Source organism: Schistocerca cancellata, chromosome 5 (genome assembly GCF_023864275.1).
Source record: "Schistocerca cancellata isolate TAMUIC-IGC-003103 chromosome 5, iqSchCanc2.1, whole genome shotgun sequence".
Lineage (NCBI taxonomy): Eukaryota > Metazoa > Arthropoda > Insecta > Orthoptera > Acrididae > Schistocerca > Schistocerca cancellata.
The window spans coordinates 428098656-428120581 of record NC_064630.1 but is presented as its reverse complement, the minus strand read 5'-3'; the positions used below and the strand labels follow the sequence as shown (position 1 = coordinate 428120581).

Sequence of the window (21926 nt, the reverse complement as noted above, 5' to 3'; positions counted from 1 at the left end):
CTCACTGAGCTTGAGATATCCAGGTTGTTTGCACTAACTTCTCTGTCTACTACAGCAAGTTTTCCCATCTGAAGTTGCCTATGCACATTTGGCATTGTGATTTTTCTTAAAATGCACAGGGATAATTTGCATGCACTGTGCACTGTGGTATTACTCTAAGGACATCTTTCAATCCTGCCCCCTCCCCCACCCACCCAGAGATCTGATTGGAGAACTTGAAGCACCAAATAATTTAGAAATGAACAAAGCCATTGGGTTATCATGGGAAAATTTTAGTGTGGTTTTCCATTGCCTACCACTAACCTCCAAATCCTGTCTTCTCACTGACTCAATTTCCCACTGGGGTTGGTTACCCAACCTCCCACTGAGTTACTTGGCTTAACAGTGGCATCACATGTGTGTAGGAAGTTGGAGAATTGAGGTGACAGAGGCTAAAAGAACTCTCTTGCTGGGTTCTTGTAATCACGTATCACCCCTATTTTTTCTTGCCAGAGTCTCAAGCTGTTCACAGAGACTAATTTGAAAGTGACAACTAAATACAGTATTGTGAGAGATGCAGGTACATTATTGTTCTTCTGTGGAATATATTTTCCTGTACCACTGAGCAGGAAATACATAATAGAAATCAGCTGGTAATTATCATATCTTTCTTACTACTTTTCTTGTAGGAGGGTCTGACAGCAGCATATTTCAAACTGGGCAGAAATATTCCTTTGGATCATGATGTATTGCATGAGTGATTAAATACATTGCTCATAAGTGAAAAACAGGTTTTGTAATTTACTAGAGATATTAACTCTGTGAGAGTTTTTTTTATTTTGATGGAGTTAATTACATTCTTAATTTGTTTAGCAGAGCATGGAATAATTGTGATTTACCTGTACGTGTAAGGCATTGCTTTTTTGTATTATTATTATTATTATTATTATTATTATTATTATTATTTTAATTTTTATTCCTTGAACTGTCTATATCGATCATATAAGCTACTTCAAGAAAGTGATTATTAAATACATTGCCTTCCAGACTGCTATCCTTCACTATTTGGCTGTTTTGTTTAATAACAGAATACTCAAATTCCTTAACTGATTTCCCAGTTTCTCTTTTAACTATTGCTCATATAGATCTAATTTTACTATCTGAAATATTGATTTAAGACATTAAACAAGAGTTACTTTTTGATGGTTTAATCACTTTCCTTAAGACAGCACAGTATTTATTGTTATATACAAAGGGCATTCAAAAAGTTTTGCACAGTCATCTCTATTTTTTTTATTTTTTGCAGGAGGAGAATGAATTTTTTTGTGAACATACTTGGAACTTGTAGCTATACATTGAGCCTACTCAATGTAGTGCACATCTGGCCCAACGTTCTTTCCATAATGTAAATGCACTTTGGTAAAATTCTGGGGATTGACTTTTACACCACCACTTGACACAGCAAATAAGGTCTTTCTCACTATCAAATGTTTTACTGCACAGGTGGGCCTTCAGACGACCAAAGAGATAACAATTAGATAAAGCCAATCCTGGACTGCAGGGAGGATGAGGCACGATTTTCCAACCCATCTTCCTGATTTTCTCCTGCGTCATATGGGCACCCATCTGCACAGATTTTTCTGTAACCTAGTGACTGTACCAGTGATACCACACTACCCAATGACAAACGAGCCATTTCAGTAAGGTGTTGTGTCATCACACATCTGTCATTTTGGATGAGTTGATCAATGGTCTCTTTATTCACATCACTCACTGCCGTCAATGATCTACCACATCCTGGATTGTCCAGTAGAGAGAAATCACCTTCTTTAAACCTCTGCAACCATCGCTGGATACTGCTGTGATCCACTGTTTCCTCCCCATAAACAGGGAGCAACTTCCTGTGAATCGATGTGGCAGAGTCATCGCTAGCCTTGAGGAGGAACTCCATCACCGACCATTGTCACAACCTGACATTGACTTCATGGTCCATTATGACTCACCTGTAAATAAAAGAAGATACGTTTATATACCAACTGATAGTTAAATGTTCCAAGTATGTTGACAAAAAATTTCATTCTCCTCCTGCAAAAAATAAAAAAATTAGAGACTGCAAAAAACTTTTTGAACACCCTTTGTAATTTGAGCCCCTTTGTAATTTGAGCCCCTTTGTAATTTGAGCCCCTTTGTAATTTGAGCCCCTTTGTAATTTGAGCGCCTTTGTAATTTGAGCGCCTTTGTAATTTGAGCCCCTTTTGTAATTTGAGCCCCTTTTGTAATTTGAGCCCCTTTTGTAATTTGAGCCCCTTTTGTAATTTGAGCCCCTTTGTAATGCAGAGATATTTGATGTCTTAATAGTTCTATACTTTGCTGTTTTCTTGTAAAAATGGCTACTACAGATTATTAAATTTGGACTTGATTTGTCATATTACACACATCCCTTCAGTCAGCTTCCAGAAAGGCTGCCCTGAAATTTGTTTTCTCTCATTAATTACTATAAGTAAACAGAGGTTATTCTGTACTCAATTCACTTATTTTTACAGGCTCCAACAAGTATGAAATCAGTTCTTGCCTCTGGCTGGCTGCTAACAGTTGCATTCGGAAACCTGATTGTAATTATAGTTGCAGAGGCAAAATTCTTCACCAGTCAGGTAATTAAATATTATGCTTAATGTACCACCTTCCTCTACTTGAAATAACTTCTCTCTTTTCCTTATTATGATACTAAATTCAACAGATCTTTACCACTGGGGATAAGTAGGCTGATAACTGTGAGCCAAATCTAAAATGTTGCTTGATTTAATTAGCACTTTTTAGTGCATGTCATTAGTCATTACTGAAAAGCTGGCATACTTTAGCTAACACTTAACATCTTTTTCAGACACATAAAGTGACCCATAGTTCTGCAGACTTCGAACATTGTAAATGAGAATGTTGTACTTATTGCAGAAAACAGTGTGTGTCTTACCAAGCTGGGTGTCTGTAACAGCGAATTTTCGTTTTGTGTTGAAATGGTACTGTCCAAAATCATGTAAAATCAATTTTCACAGTGATTGCCACCACCACCACCACCAACAACAACAACAACAACAACAACAACAGACACCCAGTGTGGCCGAGCGGTTCTAGGCACTTCAGTCTGAAACCGTGCGACTGCTACGGTCGCACGTTCGAATCCTGCCTTGGGCATGGATGTGTGTGATGTTCATAGTTTAGTTAGGTTTAAGTAGTTCTAAGTTCTAGGGGACTGATGACCTCAGATGTTAAGTCCCGTAGTGCTCAGAGCCATTTCAACAACAAAAACAAAAGCATGAGGAGCAGCAGCAGCAGCATTCCATCCTGGAGTTTCCATTGTAGAATGTTGAAATAAACATTCTTGTTTATATTCACAATAACCTTAATTAATGGAACAAATGGTACAAAAAACACCCTCAAAACTGGCTGTCATTGACAAGGCATCACACTCATCTTTGGTTCCTGTCATTTAGGACCTTTTTATAATCATTGTCCTAACATCATGCTGCATGGCTGCAAGTGGTACATCAATCTATGTAGACACATTGGATGGTCTGTGTTGATGTGCCTACAAATTGAGTAACTTCATTCACAGTGGTCATGGCCACATCCAAACACAATTCTGTCACATGACCAATTCAATTTATCTTGCTGCACTGATTCTATACAATTAATTTGTACATATACATTGCTTCACTGTCTTAATGTACTTCTATGGTGAATGATCACAGAACCAGCCAGTACCATTTCTACATTATGTACAACAGTATAAACCAACCAGTGTGCTCTTTTAAGGTGTGACTAATATTTTGGCCAATATATCTGTTTTGTTCGTATGTATGATGAGTTTGTTTTTCTCCCTTACAGGCTCATGAGTTCTTTTTATTTGCTGGACTGATGATAGCAGATATGGCAATATTTGCATTGATGGCAATGAGGTACAAGTACGTTGAAACTCTCAGTCAAAATGACGACATGCAGATGATATCAACTCAAGAGGGAGAGAAGCAGGGCATTGATAATCAAGTTTTTAAAAATGATGACTAATATAATTATTTTATCTGTGATAAAGTGGAAGAATGTGTACATAATGACATGTAAGATCAGTATTTTTAAAACTGTATTTTAGACGTCATAAATATTTATTTTGTAAATATTGAACAAATGAAATACATGGCTGTGAACTATACCGGAAATAATTTTTATTAAAATGTCATATTTCTTATTGTTAGCTTTGTTCCATTTGCACCACATGGTTGAAAAATGACAGCAATTTTAAGAAAAAGAAAAATATTCTGGAGTAAGGCTACACTGTAACTAAATGAAAATGTGTGTTTTAAACAAACTGATCATCTCTTGACAACTTCAGTCTCTAATTACGTTAAACTGTAACTTTCCTTCCTTTTCCTTTTTAAGCAAATGATCAATTTATCTAAAAAATTGTTTCCATTTCTCTCTGATATGGTACAAGACCAACAAATTATAACACTTCCTACAAAAATAGCTGCAATTGGCAAAGTTGATTATAAGTTGTACTTCACACTTGTTTTCTACAACGCAATATTTTCAGGTAAAGTAATGTTATTTTTCAAAGTTGGTCTAGTGTGCAGCAGGTTACATGAAACAAAAATTTGTTAATTTGAATACTGTGTTAGTATTATCTGGTATAATAGTGCAGTAAAATACAGCCAACTTCCAATATGGATGGAAGTAAAACTGCATATATTATGTGTGGAAATTGCAATTCCATGAGGCCTACATGGCAGTTACGGCAAGGAAAATAGTTTGCTTATAATATATAGCCATGTAAAACAACAGAATTTTGATTCCACTGCTGATTTGTTATTCTACATGTTGTTCTGTCATATTCACAATTTTGAAATTGCTGAACATGTGAAACAGTGTTTATGAAAGCAAGTACTGCAACACAACTGATGGTTAATCAAATGACTCAGTGTAGTGTCTAGTGAAGAAACTTAAGGGAAGATTTAAAAATGTATTTGATTAAAAGAGAAAATATAAAAATGCAGCAGGCAAATGGAATGCAGATGTCTAAAAATGCAGATGTTGAAAATGGCAGAAGGTGTAAAATAGTCAAGCAGGAACACTTAAAAGAAAAGTGTAAAGTTGTAAAAGCATGCTCCCCACCACTTCAATTTCTGGGGTGGTGACATGTGGAATTTGGTCCCTCCTCCCAAATTCACTTGGAGATGTACATGATCTACTGCCAGAGCCAGAGATAAAAATTATGCTGTACATCAGCAAATAAGTGACCAGTATTTTGGTTGTCAGCAATTGTTGTGTATAACTGAACTACACTGTTACATCCTTGAATCTACTATCTGTCAGACAATCTTAAAAGTCTTACAACTCCTCTTACATCCTATCTTATCGCAAGTTTTAATGAAAGAATAGAAGATCTTTTAAACTGAAATGGTTTCTCTCTTATATGAGGGGGGGACCCAAAAGAAACTGGATTGTTGTCATAAAAAATTTATTGATGAACCTTTTTACAAAATTACTTCAGTCACCTTCAAAATACTCTCCATAACATGCGATGCACTTGTCAAGTCTCTCTTCCCACTGTTGGAAGCATATTTGGAACTCTTCAAGTTTAATATTGTCCAGTGCCCTTTGCGAAGCTGTTTTTACCACCTCTACATTGTCATAATGCTCCCCTTTTAGCGTTTTTTTCATTCGTGGAAATAGGGAAAAGTCGCAAAGGGCTAGGTCCGGCAAATACAGAGCATGGGGAACGACAGACCACCTCTGAGATGCCAAATAGTGGGTCACTTGTAAGGTCGTGTGTGCTGGAGCGTTGTCGTGATGCAGAAACTAGTCACCTGATCACCAAAGTTCTGGGTGTTTCCTCCTCATATCCTCTCACAGATGCCTTAAAACATCCAAGTAAAAGTGCTGGTTAACAGTCTGGCCAGGGGGTATGAATTCCCAATGCACAATTCCACGAACATCAAAAAAAGACAATGATCATCGTCTTCACATTTGACCTCACTTGCCTTGATTTTTTGGTCTGGGAGAGTTGGGAGTCCTCCACTGGCTTGACGCTTGCTTGGTTTCTGGGTCATACCCATAACACCAACTTTCATCCTCTGTAATGACTTTGTTCAAGAAGTTTGGATCACGTGCAATCTCTGTTTTCAAGTTCTGACACACATTCATGCGGATGGTTTTTTGGTCCTGTGTAAGAAGGCACAGAACAAATTTAGCAGCAACACGTCTTGTGTGCAAATCCTCACTCAAAATCCACTGGCACAAGCTCCAACTGATTCCTGTCTCTGCTGAAATTTGGTCGATTGTTTGGTGATGAACCTCATTGATCTTTTGGCAGACCTTTTCAATGTTCTCCTCATTTCGCGATGTTGAAGGACGTTCAGAACAAGCTAGGTCTTCAACACACATCTCACCACGTTTAAAGTGCCCAAACCACTCAAAAACCTGTGTGCGGCTCATAGCGTCCTCCCAGAAAGCTTCCTGAAGCATTTGGTGTGTCTCCATTGCAGTTTTTTTAAGCAGGAAACAAAATTTCACACGCACTCTTTGTTCTTTTAAAGTTGCTAACAGTCAGAGAAACACAATACCACACTTGCACATTCAGCTCTACACTGACAGCATCTGCACAGCTGTTTCATGAAGGTCTCTATTAACACCATCTAGTATGAGAACCCTGCACTACGTCTACAAGTGGCAGCACCCTCGGAGTCCGGTTTCTTTTGGGTCACCCCTCGTATGTGACTATGTTAAAATGGAAACTGTGACAGCATTCTTTGCTATGATTGCATTAGGTTTATGAAAACAGTGAATAGAAGACAATAGAAAGAAACAGATTTTCTGAAAAATGTTCCTGTAACTGCAAAAAATGCCACAGAAAAGTTAAAAATACTCAAAGAGAGTCTTTTTCATCAAGAGTCTATTGCAGTTATTCAGCCATATGAAAAAAAGTACACCTGAGATTGGCCAACTCATGTGGCATCTGCTGGCTGATCGGAAACAATCTAGAACTGCTTAACTAGTAATTATCAGTTCATTTAGATTTCCAGATCAAAGAGGAAACAAATTGAAAAGTTACTAAATGATCATCAGATATATCATGATACTTTTCAATGAGAGGGACACAATGTATCAGAATTGAAGATCTGGCTGAAATACCACAATATGAGGTCAGTGCTAGCAATAAAAAACAAAACAGTGGAAATTATGGTTCAATTGTGGAAGATATGTCAGACATGGCTAGCCAGGAGTAGATGGTTCTTTGTATACTTTGTGTTGACCCTGAGACACTAGAAGTAAAATAACTTTCTGTACGTATATACCGTCCTACAGATTACAGTGCACAAACACTGGCAACAAATAAATCCTTGTAAAAGTCTCATAAGGAATTGAGTTTCTATGCACCCATCACTGTGATGGTACAGCTAATATGTGTGAGTGGAATGAGGGTGTGAAGGAAGTCTTCCTTTAAGACCAGCCAAAGAGCTGTTAGTTACATTGCAGTTACGTCTGTTTAGGTCTTGCACTACAGGAAGATTCAAGAAAATGTGATGCATTGTGCAACATCTTGGTAGCTATGAAAGTCATCTCAAATATACACTGATGAGCCAAAACATTATGACCACCTGCTTCATAGCTTGTTTGTCTGTCTTTGGAACAAAATACATCACTGATTCTGGGTATCATGGATCCAACAGTTTGTTGGTATGGTTGCAGAGGTATGTGGTATTAGATATCTATGCACACATCATGTAATCTGCATAAATGAAGGGCCACTGATTTGTGTACAAAGTGATGGTGCCTTATAGTGACTCAGATGGGTTCCATAGAATTTACATCAGGCAAATTTGGTCACTGAGACATCAACATGAGTTCACTATAATGCCCCTCAAACTATTGTAGCATGTTTCTGGCTCTGAGATACAGATAATTATACTGCTGAAAGAGGGCATCACTGTCAAGAACAATATCAAGCATGAAGGGATGCAGATGGTTCACAGCTATCAGCATGTCTCCAATTATTACCACAGGTCCCTTGCAAGTGCAGAAGAAAGTCTCCCATCACATAATACTGCTTCCACCAGCCTGTGTCTGTGGCGCTGCATGTTTTGAGCTGCCATTCACTGCAATGACATTTTTGTAGAGACAACCATCAACATATTGTAGCAAAATATGATTCACCCGAACAGCCAACACATTTCCTCTGATCCCAATGGTCCTGTGCCCACTGCAATTGTAATTGATGATTTTGTTGTATCAACATGTGAACATGTAGGTGTGGTCTATCATGGAGCTTCATGTTCAACAATGCGTGATGAATGTTGTGCTCTGAAACACTCGTGCATGCAGCAGCATTGTGCTCTTTTGGCAGAGATGCCACCAATCACCACCTATCCTACTTTACAGAGCAGACAAGCCTTTGAACCCCACATCTGTGAATATTCATGGCTGTCCCATCATTCAGTGCCTAGATGTAGTTTCACTGTTCTTTTACCTCTTTCTGTAGATGCTCACAACAGCAGCATGTGAACATTTGACCATCTTTGTTGTTTCCGAGATACCTGTTCACAGGCTTTGCATAATAATAATCTGTCCTTTGAGAAAGTTGCTTATCTCAGTGTATTTCCCTATTTGCATCCCATATCTTTCATCTCTGCTGCATTTACATACTTTTCATAGCACATCACATGCCCACATCACCACAGCTTGCAAGCTCACAGTGGGCAGTGGTCATAATGTTTTGTCTTATCACCACACGTATGAATGCACACTCTCACAGCAACATCCATTAATAAAATAATCTTGGATTTCGTAGAGAAGATTAGCCGACTTCTTAAGAAACATAAAATCGACATAGTCTTCAGGCCCTTTGCAAAAGCCCAGCAACTAATGAAGTTCGTGGAAGACAATGTAGGCCTCAGAACACCAGGGATATACAAAACACCATGTGTGTGTGGCCAATTCTATGTCAGTCAGACTGTCCACACTACTGAACAGCAGTACACCCGAACATGAAAGGTGTTTCTGCCTATGCTATCCTGAAAAATCAGCTGTAGCAGAACATGCACTGAAGAAAACACACTGAATTGCATTTGACTAAACTTCTGTTATAAAAGGGAACAGCGGCTTCAGGGATAACATAATAAACAAAGCTAAAAATACAAGATGTCACACTAAATAAAGACAGTGGTTTGAAGCTAAGTACGGCCTGGGATCCTGTAACTGAGAAGTTGAAGTAGGTGCAGTGGTCACACCACCGAATCATTACCATACATGATGTGGGACTGAGCACCAGTGATGTCATTGGTGACAGCGCAGCTATATAAGCATAGTAACAGTATTCACACAACAGTCAAAGGCAGAGGAGATCTCTCCAGAAAGTTCATTGGCAGTTAAACATTTGACATGGCTTGAAACCTGAGAACATTTTATTAACCACAAATGTAATTCTGTAATCCACATAAAGGAAAAATATGTATGCAGATGTGCTCTCACCTGGTGCCGATAACATGAATCCAAATCAGAAAGTTCAATGGCTGATACCAATGTGTCTGACCCAATAAGCTGTAAAGGAAAACTATGACTAGATCCAGAAAAAGTGCCAAAAATATAGAGGACACAGGGCTTGGTTTGAGATGAAAGATGGTTGGGGTGGGGCTATGCGAAGCAGCTCAAAAAGTTTAATTTTTATGTGGTAGTTACATGCTGCTTCACTGTATGATAAAGTTCATCATGAAATAGACTAACTCTCACACAAAGTTAAAGTCCTTAAGTTGTAAAAACATACATCACTGGAAAGCGCATCACTATAATCTGCACAAAATTATATCTCCTATAAAATTTTAAGCTATTGCAGCTGCATTTCCATTCCAGAAACTAAGTTCAACTCCTGCTGAAAGCTACCCAGATTCACCATCAATTCTCCACAAGACAGACCTAGTGGAAAAGACTACTTGTTTGCAGAAGACCACAGCAAGACCACGAGGTGCAACAGTGCAACTTATTTGAAGCCTTCAGAAATCAGACTTTGCTGAAACTTTGGTGTCTCCTGGCATATAAAATGTTCAAACAAACTTACAGAGATGCACCCTGGTGACATCTTCAAAATTCACCGATGTTTTGATAGGTGCACATCCTGTCATTTTCATGGTGCAAATGCACTGAGAGCTGGCTACGCAAGGAGATTTAAAACCACAGTACACGGATCATGTGCCTGGAAGAACACACACTGTAAACACTAACACCACCACACAGCCAAAGATGATGAACATTAGAAATTATGAGTAGTGAGTCTTCTACATCTACATCTACATTTATACTCCGCAAGCCACCCAACGGTGTGTGGCGGAGGGCACTTTATGTGCCACTGTCATTACCTCCCTTTCCTGTTCCAGTCGCGTATGGTTCGCGTGAAGAACAACTGTCTGAAAGCCTCCGTGCGCACTCTAATCTCTCTAATTTTACATTCGTGATCTCCTCGGGAGGTATAAGTAGGGGAAGCAATCTATTCGATACCTCATCCAGAAACGCACCCTCTCGAAACCTGGCGAGCAAGCTACACCACGATGCAGAGCGCCTCTCTTGCAGAGTCTGCCACTTGAGTTTGTTAAACATCTCCGTAACGCTATCACGGTTACCAAATAACCCTGTGATGAAACGTGCCACTCTTCTTTGGATCTTCTCTATCTCCTCCGTCAACCCGATCTGGTACGGATCCCACACTGATGAGCAATACTCAAGTATAGGTCGAACGAGTGTTTTGTAAGCCACCTCCTTTGTTGATGGACTACATTTTCTAAGGACTCTCCCAATGAATCTCAACCTGGTACCCGCCTTACCAACAATTAATTTTATATGATCATTCCACTTCAAATCGTTCCGCACGCATACTCCCAGATATTTTACAGAAGTAACTGCTACCAGTGTTTGTTCCGCTATCATATAATCATACAATAAAGGATCCTTCTTTCTATGTATTCGCAATACATTAATTTGTCTATGTTAAGGGTCAGTTGCCACTCTCTGCACCAAGTGCCTATCCGCTGCAGATCTTCCTGCATTTCGCTACAATTTTCTAATGCTGCAACTTCTCTGTATACTACAGCATCATCCGCGAAAAGCCGCACGGAACTTCCGACACTATCTACTAGGTCATTTATATATATTGTGAAAAGCAATGGTCCCATAACACTCCCCTGTGGCACGCCAGAGGTTACTTTAACGTCTGTAGACGTCTCTCCGTTGATAACAACATGCTGTGTTCTGTTTGCTAAAAACTCTTCAATCCAGCCACACAGCTGGTCTGATATTCCGTAGGCTCTTACTTTGTTTATCAGGTGACAGTGTGGAACTGTATCAAACGCCTTCCGGAAGTCAAGAAAAATAGCATCTACCTGGGAGCCTGTATCTAATATCTTCTGGGTCTCATGAACAAATAAAGCGAGTTGGGTCTCACACGATCACTGTTTCCGGAATCCATGTTGATTCCTACATAGTAGATTCTGGGTTTCCAAAAACAACATGATGCTCGAGCAAAAAACATGTTCTAAAATTCTACAACAGATCGACATCAGAGATATAGGTCTATAGTTTTGCGCATCTGCTCGACGACCCTTCTTGAAGACTGGGACTACCTGTGCTCTTTTCCAATCATTTGGAACCTTCCGTTCCTCTAGAGACTTGCGGTACACGGCTGTTAGAAGGGGGGCAAGTTCTTTCGCGTACTCTGTGTAGAATCAAATTGGTATCCCGTCAGGTCCAGTGGACTTCCCTCTGTTGAGTGATTCCAGTTGCTTTTCTATTCCTTGGACACTCATTTCGATGTCAGCCATTTTTTCGTTTGTGCGAGGATTTAGAGAAGGAAATGCAGTGCGGTCTTCCTCTGTGAAACTGCTTTGGAAAAAGGTGTTTAGTATTTCAGCTTTACGCGTGTCATCCTCTGTTCCAATGCCTTCATCATCCCGGAGTGTCTGGATATGCTGTTTCGAGCCACTTATTGATTTAACGTAAGACCAGAACTTCCTAGGATTTTCTGTCAAGTCGGTACATAGAATTTTACTTTCGAATTCACTGAATGCTTCACGCATAGCCCTCCTTATGCTAACTTTGACATCGTTTAGCTTCTGTTTGTCTGAGAGGTTTTGGCTGCATTTAAAGTCGCAGTGAAGCTCTCTTTGCTTTCGCAGTAGTTTCCTAACTTTGTTGTTGTACCACGGTGGGTTTTTCCTGTCCCTCACAGTTTTACTCGGCACATACCTCTCTAAAACGCATTTTACGATTGCGTTGAACTTTTTCCATAAACACTCAACATTGTCAGTGTTGGAACAGAAATTTTCGTTTTGATCTGTTAGATAGTCTGAAATTTGCCTTCTATTACTCTTGTTAAACAGATAAACCTTCCTCCCTTTTTTTATATTCCTATTAACTTCCAGTCCTGACAAAACTCTACCATCTGGTGAGCAAGATGTATGAAACAGGCGAAATACCCTCAGACTTCAAGAAGAATATAATAATTCCAATCCCAAAGAAAGCAGGTGTTAACGGATGTGAAAATTACCGAACAATCAGTTTAATAAGCCACAGCTGCAAAATACTAACACGAATTCTTTACAGACGAATGGAAAAACTAGTAGAAGCCGACCTCGGGGAAGATCAGTTTGGGTTCCGTAGAAATACTGGAACACGTGAGGCAATAGTGACCTTACGACTTATCTTAGAAGAAAGATTAAGGAAAGGCAAACCTACGTATCTAGCATTTGTAGACTTAGAGAAAGCTTTTGACAATGTTGACTGGAATACTCTCTATCAAATTCTAAAGGTGGCAGGGGTAAAATACAGGGAGCGAAGGGCTATTTACAATTTGTACAGAAACCAGATGGCAGTTATAAGAGTCGAGGGACATGAAAGGGAAGCAGTGGTTGGGAAGGGAGTAAGACAGGGTTGTAGTCTCTCCCCGATGTTATTCAATCTGTATATTGAGCAAGCAGTAAAGGAAACAAAAGAAAAATTCGGAGTAGGTATTAAAATCCATGGAGAAGAAATAAAAACTTTGAGGTTCGCCGATGACATTGTAATTCTGTCAGAGACAGCAAAGGACTTGGAAGAGCAGTTGAACGGAATGGATGGTGTCTTGAAGGGAGGATATAAGATGAACATCAACAAAAGCAAAACGAGGATAATGGAATGTAGTCGAATTAAGTCAGGTGATGTTCAGGGTATTAGATTAGGAAATGAGACACTTAAAGTAGTAAAGGAGTTTTGCTATTTGGGGAGCAAAATAACTGATGATGGTCGAAGTAGAGAGGATATAAAATGTAGACTGGCAATGGCAAGGAAAGCGTTTCTGAAGAAGAGAAATTTGTTAACCTCGAGTATAGATTTAAGTGTCAGAAAGTCATTTCTGAAAGTATTTGTATGGAGTGTAGCTATGTATGGAAGTGAAACATGGACGGTAAATAGTTTAGACAAGAAGAGAAGAGAAGCTTTCGAAATGTGGTGCTACAGAAGAATGCTGAAGATTAGATGGGTAGATCACATAACTATTTTTAAATGAAACAAAATCAAAAATATAATGAGTAGGCACCCAAATCACAAAGGAAACTTATAAATTTGTTTTTTCTAGCAAGCAATATAAATAATATCTATCAAAAATAGCAAAGCATTGTCATTAGGTGTTTAACACATAAAGCAAAATCGGTAAAACTATTCATCATAACCAAGTAAATTCAGTGTCAGTTTTTATTAATAAAAACAAAACGGTGATGCTTAATTCCATTACTGAAATAAACATCCAAAAATACATGTCACTAAGGGTCTTTTTTTTTTCAACAGTGCTGTCTATTGGTTGTTTGGTGTACTGCAAATCTAACAGCACTTAGATTGGTTCTTTGGAGTACTATGCTGTCTTGATTTAACATCCCAACTACTATGATGAGCAGACAATTTCTTATAAAATTTTAAATTACAATATCTTTGTTTTCGTGTTCCGATTTTTATTAAATAAAACCTGTGTCTTGCCCCAAACTATGCTCAAGTTACATGTGAAAAAAACATGAAATCTGTGTAGTAGTTTTGGTGATTAGTGTGTTCAGACTGACAGAGGCACAGACTCACAGTGGCATTATACTTCCTTCTAGTACAGATATTAATGAGGGCTGAAAACTGCGCTTGTCAGAGCACAAAAAAGGTGAATGTGCTTCTCTTTAAAAGACTCTGACAGAAAAGTGAGGAACCAACTGTTGTTCTTGGTGTACATAAACGATTTGCCAAACCGTCTGACAGTTGCAGAAATTGTGATGTTTGCTGATGACACTAGCATTTTTATAAAAGGTTACCCTGAGGACAATCTACAGCCAAGTGTCTCTAGGACAATAAATGAGACAGGAAAATAGTTTAGTGATAATGCTTTGATCATAAATAAGGATAAAATGGTATTGATGAATTTCATTGATATTAAAAGTAAAGCTAGAAGAAGAGTAAAAGCTGAGTTAGGGAACTACATTATTGCACAAGCCCCATACACAAAATTCCTCAGTATATGGGTGGATGAGCACTTGAGATGGGAAAAGCATCTAGAAGTTTTGAGAAAAAATTAAGTAAATGCTGCTATGTGCTAAGAATGCTTCGAGAATGCTGCAACACTGAATCATTGCTGTGTGCCTATTATGCTTACATGAACAGTTGGCTTAGATATGGTGTGATCTTCTGGGGAAATACAGATATGGCAAAATAAGCTTTCAAACTTAAAAAATAAAGGGCTATTAGAATAATGAAAGGGGTTTCCTGCAGAGTGTCAGGCAGGGAAATATTTAAAGAGTTGAAAATAATGACTCTTCCTAGCTTATACATCTATGAATGTGTATGCTTTCTGAAAACTCACCAGGAATTTTCAACATTAAATAGTCAGGTTCATAACCATGAAACAAGAAACAGCGATGATTTACACAGACACACCCACAAAGGAGCACTTTACCAAAAAAGTGTAAACTACCAGCCCAAAATACTTTTTAGTGCATTGCCTTCTACAATAAAGAAAATTAAAGAATTTCATAAATTCGAGGTAGATCTTAAACAATTTTTACTAATACATAGTTTTTATAGCATTGAAGAATATCTGAATACGGAAAAGTAAGTTTATTTATATATACTGATATATATGAACCATGGACCTTGCCGCTGGTGGGGAGGCTTGCGTGCCTCAACGATACAGATAGCTGTACTGTAGGTGCAACCACAATGGAGGGGTATCTGTTGAGAGGCCAGACAAACGTGTTGTTTCTGAAGAGGGGCAGCAGCCTTTTCAGTAGTTGCAGGGGCAACAGTCTGGTTGATTGACTGATCTGGCCTTGTAATGCTAACCAAAACAGCCTTGCTGTTGTGGTACTGTGAACGGCTGAAAGCTACATCCGTAATTTTCTGAGGGCATGCAGCTTTACTGTATGATTAAATGATGGCATCCTCTTGGGTAAAATATTCCAGAGGTAAAATAGTCCCCCATTCGGATCTCTGGGTGGGGACTGGTCAAGAGAACATTGTTATCAGGAGAAAGAAAACTGGCGTTTTATGGATCGGAGTGTGGAGTGTCAGATCCCTTAATCGGGCAGATAGGTTACAAAATTTACAAAGGGAAATGGATAGGTTAAAGTTAGATATAGTGGGAATAAGTGAAGTTCGGTGGCAGGAAGAACAAGACTTCCGGTCAGGTGATTACAGGGTTATAAATACAAAATCAAATAGAGGTAACGCAGGAGTAGGTTTAATAATGAATGAAAAAATAGGAGTGCGGGTAAGCTACTACAAACACAATAGTGAACGCATTATTGTGGCCAAGATATACACGAAGCCCACGCCTGCTACAGTAGTACAAGTTTATATGCCAACTAGCTCTGCAGATGATGAAGAAATTGATGAAATGTATGATGAGATAAAAGAAATTATTCAGGTAGTGAAGGGAGATGAAAATTTAATAGTCATGGGTGACTGGAATTCAACAGTAGGAAAAGGAAGAGAAGGAAACGTAATAGGTGAATATGGATTAGGGCTAAGAAATGAAAGAGGAAGCCGCCTGGTAGAATTTTGCACAGAGCATAACTTAATCATAACTAACACTTGATTCAAGAATCATGAAAGAAGGTTGTATACACGGAAGAACCCTGGAGATACTAGAAGGTTTCAGATAGAATATATAATGGTAAGACAGAGATTTAGGAACTAGGTTTTAAATTGTAAGACATTTCCAGGGGCAAATATGGACTCTGACCACAATCTATTGGTTAGGAACTGTAGATTAAAACTGAAGAAACTTCAAAAATGTGGGAATTTAAGGAGATGGGACCTGGATAAACTGAAAGAACCAGAGGTTGTACAGAGTTTCAGGGAGAGCATAAGGGAACAATTGACAGGAATGGGGGAAAGAAATGCAGTAGAAGTAGAATGGGTAGCTTTGAGGGATGAAATAGTGAAGGCAGCAGAGGATCAAGTAGGTAAAAAGATGAGGGCTAGTAGAAATCCTTGGGTAACAGAAGAGATACTGAATTTAATTGATGGAAGAAAAAAATACAAATATGCAGTAAATGCAGCAGGCAAAAAGGAATAAAAACATCTCAAAAATGAGATCGACAGGAAGTGCAAAATGGCTAAGCAGGCATGGCTAGAGAACAAATGTAAGGATGTAGAGGCTTATCTCACTAGGGGTAAGATAGATACTGCCTTCTGGAAAATTAAAGAGACCTTTGGAGAAAAGAGAACCACTTGCATGAATATCAAGAGCTGAGATGGAAACCCAGTTCTAAGCAAAGAAGAGAAGGCAGAAAGGTGGAAGGAGTATATAGAGGGTCTATACAGGGGCGATGTTCTTGAGGACAATATTATGGAAATGGAAGAGGATGTAGATGAAGATGAAATGGGAGATATGATACTGCGTGAAGAGTTTGACAAAGCACTGAAAGACCTAAGTTGAAACAAGGCGCCGGGAGTAAACAACATTCTATTAGAACTACTGACAGCCTTGGGAGAGCCAGTCCTGACAAAACTCTACCATCTGGTGAACAAGATGTATGAGACAGGCGAAATTCCCTCAGACTTCAAGAAGAATATAATAATTCCAATCCCAAAGAAAGCAGGTGTTGGCAGATGTGAAAATTACCGAACTATGAGTTTCATAAGTCACAGCTGCAAAATACTAATGCGAATTCTTTACAGACAAATGGAAAAACTGGTAGAAGCTTACCTCGGGGAAGATCAGTTTGGATTTCATAGAAATGTTGGAACACGTGAGGCAATACTGACTCTACAACTTATCTTAGAAGAAAGATTAAGGAAAGGCAAACCTATGTTTCTAGCATTTGTAGACTTAGAGAAAGCTTTTGGCAATGTTGACTGGAATACTCTCTTTCAAATTCTGAGGGTGGCAGGGGTAAAATACAGGGAGCGAAGGCTATTTACAATTTGTACAGAAAGCAGATGGCAGTTGTAAGAGTTGAGGGACATGAAAGGGAAGCAGTGGTTGGGAAGGGAGTGAGACAGGGTTGTAGCCTCTCCCTGATGCTATTCAATCTGTGTATTGAGCAAGCAGTAAAAGAAACAAAAGAAAAGTTCAGAGTAGGCATTAAAATCCATGGAGAAGAAATAAAAACTTTGAGGTTCGCCGATGACGTAATTCTGTCAGAGACAGCAAAGGACTTGGAAGAGCAGTGGAATGGAATGGACAGTGTCTTGAAAGGAGGGTATAAGATGAACATCAATAAAAGCAAAACGAGGATAATGGAATGTAGTCAACTTAAGTCAGGTGATGCTGAGGGAATTAAATTAGGAAATGAGACACTTAAAGTAGTAAAGGAGTTTTGCTATTTGGGGAGCAAAATAACTGATGATGGTCAAAGTAGAGAGGATATAAAATGTAGACTGGCAGTGGCAAGGAAAGCGTTTCTGAAGAAGAGAAATTTGTTAACATTGAGTATAGATTTAAGTGTCAGGAAGTCATTTCTGAAAGTATTTGTATGAAGTGTAGCCACATATGGAAGTGAAACATGCACAATAAATAGTTTGGACAAGAAGAGAATAGAAGCTTTCAAAATGTGGTGCTACAGAAGAATGCTGAAGTTTAGATGGGTAGATCACATAACTAATGAGGAGGTATTGAATAGAATTGGAGAGAAGAGAAATTTGTGGCACAACTTGACTAGAAGAAGGGATCGGTTGCTAGGGCATATTCTGAGGCATCAAGTGATCACCAATTTAGTACTGGAGGACAGCGTGGAGTGTAAAAATCATAGAGGGAGACCAAGAGACGAAAACACTAAGCAGATTCAGAAGGATGTAGGTTGCAGTAAGTACTGGGAGATGAAGAAGCTTGCACAGGATAGAATAGCATGGAGAGCTGCATCAAACCAGTCTCAGGACTGAAGACCACAACAACAACATACTGATATAAAATATTTGTAATTATTATCAAAGTTTTTGAAACAAATTAAAGATAAGAAACTGTATTGTAATTGACTACATCATACAATGAATATTGTTAATGGATGAATAAAGAGATTGATTGATTGATTGAACTATGGCATGTCAATCTTCATTCCACCTCCCTCACCAAAAATTTTGGCATTCAAACATATTTACACACTCTTAACACCGAAAATGGTAAATCCTTTTACCCAGCCTCTCTTTGTAGTGAAGCCTTCATATTCAGCATCTCCCTCTCACTGCTACGGTCGTCCCTCTCCCAGTGTCTCCCTTTTCTCTCACATGCACTTTCTCCTCTCTGTCTATCCCAGTGACACTGTCTTCATGTGTTTCTCTCGTTCTCCCTTACCACTGTCTCCTCCTGTCATTTTCACTGTCACTCTGTCCCATTACCACATTCTTCTCTCCATTCTTTTACTCTGCCATTCTAGCTGTATCTTTCTTTCACACTTAGTGTTTACAACAGTTAGACTGTGGTGTTTACTGTATTTCCCTTCAAACGTCATTGTCTCCTCTCCACACATGTTCTTGGAGATGCTTTGCTTGAGGCTTCATCCCTAGACTGGAAAACTTTAACATGTGGCTATCAGAGGTGAATTCAGCTGTTTTCCACCCCTAGAGAGGAAAAAAATACTTCCACTCCGCATTTCGATGTAGAAGTAACACCAAGTAACTTACATCTATGCATAACTGAACACAGCGATTGCTGCTGCTGTTAATAATAGTAATAATAACAATAATAAACACCCGCTTATTTAACTTACCACACTCAAGTCAGACAAAGCTGTTTATGGTGTGCTTTCTTTGTAGTAAATTTGTTGATCACATAAACACAGTCCAATTGTCATGTTATGTCAGCATTCGTGGACAGGCTGGTGAAAATGTTGACTCGATCCTGCGACATGGATGTCCACAAATAATTCGGAGAAAGAGCACTCAGCAAAACAGTTTGGTGCAGTGGTTGAACGGTTGACAAAAGTATTTGAATGCCATCTCCAAATTAGGAAACAGTTCCTGAACGTGGTTTTCCAGCAACAATGTGTGCAATATACTTAGGGAGATTTTTATTTTGTTGCTCTCCACATACGCTTTAAAACAGATTACCTCATCTCTCATAAATACCTCCAAATCGTTTCTGCAGTGCTGTTGCAATTTTCTAGTACATTTTAATGGTTGAGTGTTGTCTCGACCAGGAAAATTATTTATGAACTCAAAATTGTTTTCAATTCAAATATCAATCTACCATAAATGTATCACCCAAAAATCAATCTTTGCTTCAAAAGTAGTCTCAAGCTCAATTGCTGCGTCCACTTTGTTTTTTGACTTCATTTTTGTGTGTCTATTTTGTACATATATATCTTACTATTTTCAATGTCAGCATTTTCATGTGTGTCATACATAGAACAGTTCTCTCAAGCTTATTCAAGTAAGCAACAGCACAACTGTATTACAGTTCCAATACCGGTGTCAACACCTTGCAACAAATTTTTTGTAGCATTAAACCTCTTCAACATCGCTGACCAAAAAGTTGTGATTATCGCAGTTTCCAGACTCTGTAGACTACTCAGTACTCCTGTCGCCTCACATCTTAGTGAAGCCTTTTATGTTTCATTACCCTGAATAACTTCCAAAGCTGATATTATTTCTAGCCAATTAACACTGAAACTACAAACTATAAACATTATGACGCCCAGATCAGCATGTTCCTGAAGGTCATTTTGTGGAGACTGAACTTTTTAATTCTGACTGCGAAATATTCCAACAGCTTGTCGAGGCAGAGAAGAAAATGTAAATTTGTTTCAACATACAGAAAAATGAAGCTGTCCGAGGACAACACTATGCTGTAAATGATCCTACTAAGTTAAAGGAGTGAGCTGCGCACATAATATAAACAACACTTTTCACAGAAATTGAAGCCTCAGAAGGATAAGCAGAAAGATAAACTACTTTCTAAGGCTTCGGATGTTCCTCCCCACCCCTGCAAAGGTCGAGCCTATGAACCTTCACGATGTATCACACATTCAGGCGGACTGCGACCTAGTAGCGAAGTAATCACACCCATCATTTCCGTTCGCCACTTTCTCAGACCTGACTTCAACGCTCCTTCGATGGAACTGTAACGGCTACTATCACCACCTGGCTGAGCTCTTGTTGGCTACTTATTCCGTAATTAGCATAGCATTACAGGAAACACAGTTTACAGCAACACATCCCCCTGTTCTGAAAGTCTGCAAACCCTACTGTACCAATTGCGTTAATGTCAAAAGAGCATCTGGTGGGGTTTCTAGCCTCATACGCTCTGATATTTTCAGTTAGCAGATGCCCCTTACCACTGACCTAGGGGGCTTGGCCGTTAGTGCCTGTATGTCAGTTCAGATGAAATCTGTAATGCTGATCTACTCCCAGATGGACCTTTCTATTTTCATCAGCTGTTAGAGTTAGTGGAACAGCTACCTGCCCACTTCCTCTTACTGGTGGTCTTTAATGCCCTTAATCCTCTGTGGGGCAGTGACACTACATCTTGCAGAGGCCATATACTAGAACGCCTCCTTTCAGAATTGGACATCTGCTTACTCAACATTGGAGCTGCAACACATTTCAGTGTGGCCCATGGAACATTCTCAGTTATTGATCTCACAGTTTGCAGCCCAAGTATCTTACCCTTGATTCAGTGGTGCGTCCATGGCGATCTTTGTGACAGTGATCATTTTCCTATTGCTCTCTCCCTCTCCACTTACAGTCATCTGGAATATACTCCACGTTGGTCCCTTCGAAAAGCTGACTGGTAAGCTTTCTTCTCTGCAGTCTCTTTTGCAGCCAATTGTATGACAGATATTGACAAAGTGGTACTGGATACTGTTGATACTATTATTCATACTGCAACAAAAACCATACCCTACTCCTTTGGTTCCTGTCGATGACTGCTGGTGCCATGGTAAGTTTGAAGATATAGCCACTGTTGTCAGGTAACACTGGAAGGTGCTTCATCAGCACAAGCACCATCTTTCACTGGATGATTTAATGGCATTCAAGAGATTCTGGGTGAAAGAGCAGTTTTTAATAAAGGAAAGGAAGCAGTAGTGTTGGGAGCAATATATATCACCTAAGTGGTCCTGCACCCCATCATCCATTTGCGGCCATTCACCACCCATGGTAGTTCCTGGCATCCTTATCAATGGCAATACCTGCACTGATCCTGTGCTACATGCCGACCATTTTGTGGCTCACTCCACTGAGGTCTCCACTTGCAGTAATTACCATCCTCATTTCCTGACCTGGAGACACCTTACTGAGTGCCATGCATTATCCTTTCATGCACACGGGTCTCTATAATATAACACCCCTTTTAGTGAATGAAAGTTTCACAGCGCCTTGGCAGAGTGCCCCACACCTGACAAAATCTACAACCAAATGCTCAAACGTCTTTGTGCTGATGGCATGCAACATATCCTTGGACTTTT

The 21926-nt window shown here is 39.2% G+C and overlaps 1 protein-coding gene and 1 long non-coding RNA gene across 4 annotated transcripts in view; one reads left to right on the top strand and one right to left on the bottom strand.

The window, feature by feature from the left end:
- Nucleotides 1–4183, top strand: part of LOC126188860 (peptide transporter family 1) — a 322186-nt gene extending 318003 nt beyond the window's left edge. For all 3 annotated transcript variants that reach the window (XM_049930502.1, XM_049930503.1, XM_049930504.1), the window contains 2 exons: nt 2523–2630; nt 3862–4183. In XM_049930502.1, the coding sequence (XP_049786459.1) occupies nt 2523–2630; nt 3862–4041 (288 nt within the window). In that variant the 3' untranslated portion in view covers nt 4042–4183. The remainder of the gene's footprint in view (nt 1–2522; nt 2631–3861) is intronic.
- LOC126188862 (uncharacterized) overlaps nt 1314–21926 on the bottom strand; it is a 39943-nt gene continuing 19330 nt past the window's right edge. The window contains exon 2 of the long non-coding RNA XR_007537867.1: nt 1314–1982. This is a non-coding gene — a long non-coding RNA (uncharacterized LOC126188862). The remainder of the gene's footprint in view (nt 1983–21926) is intronic.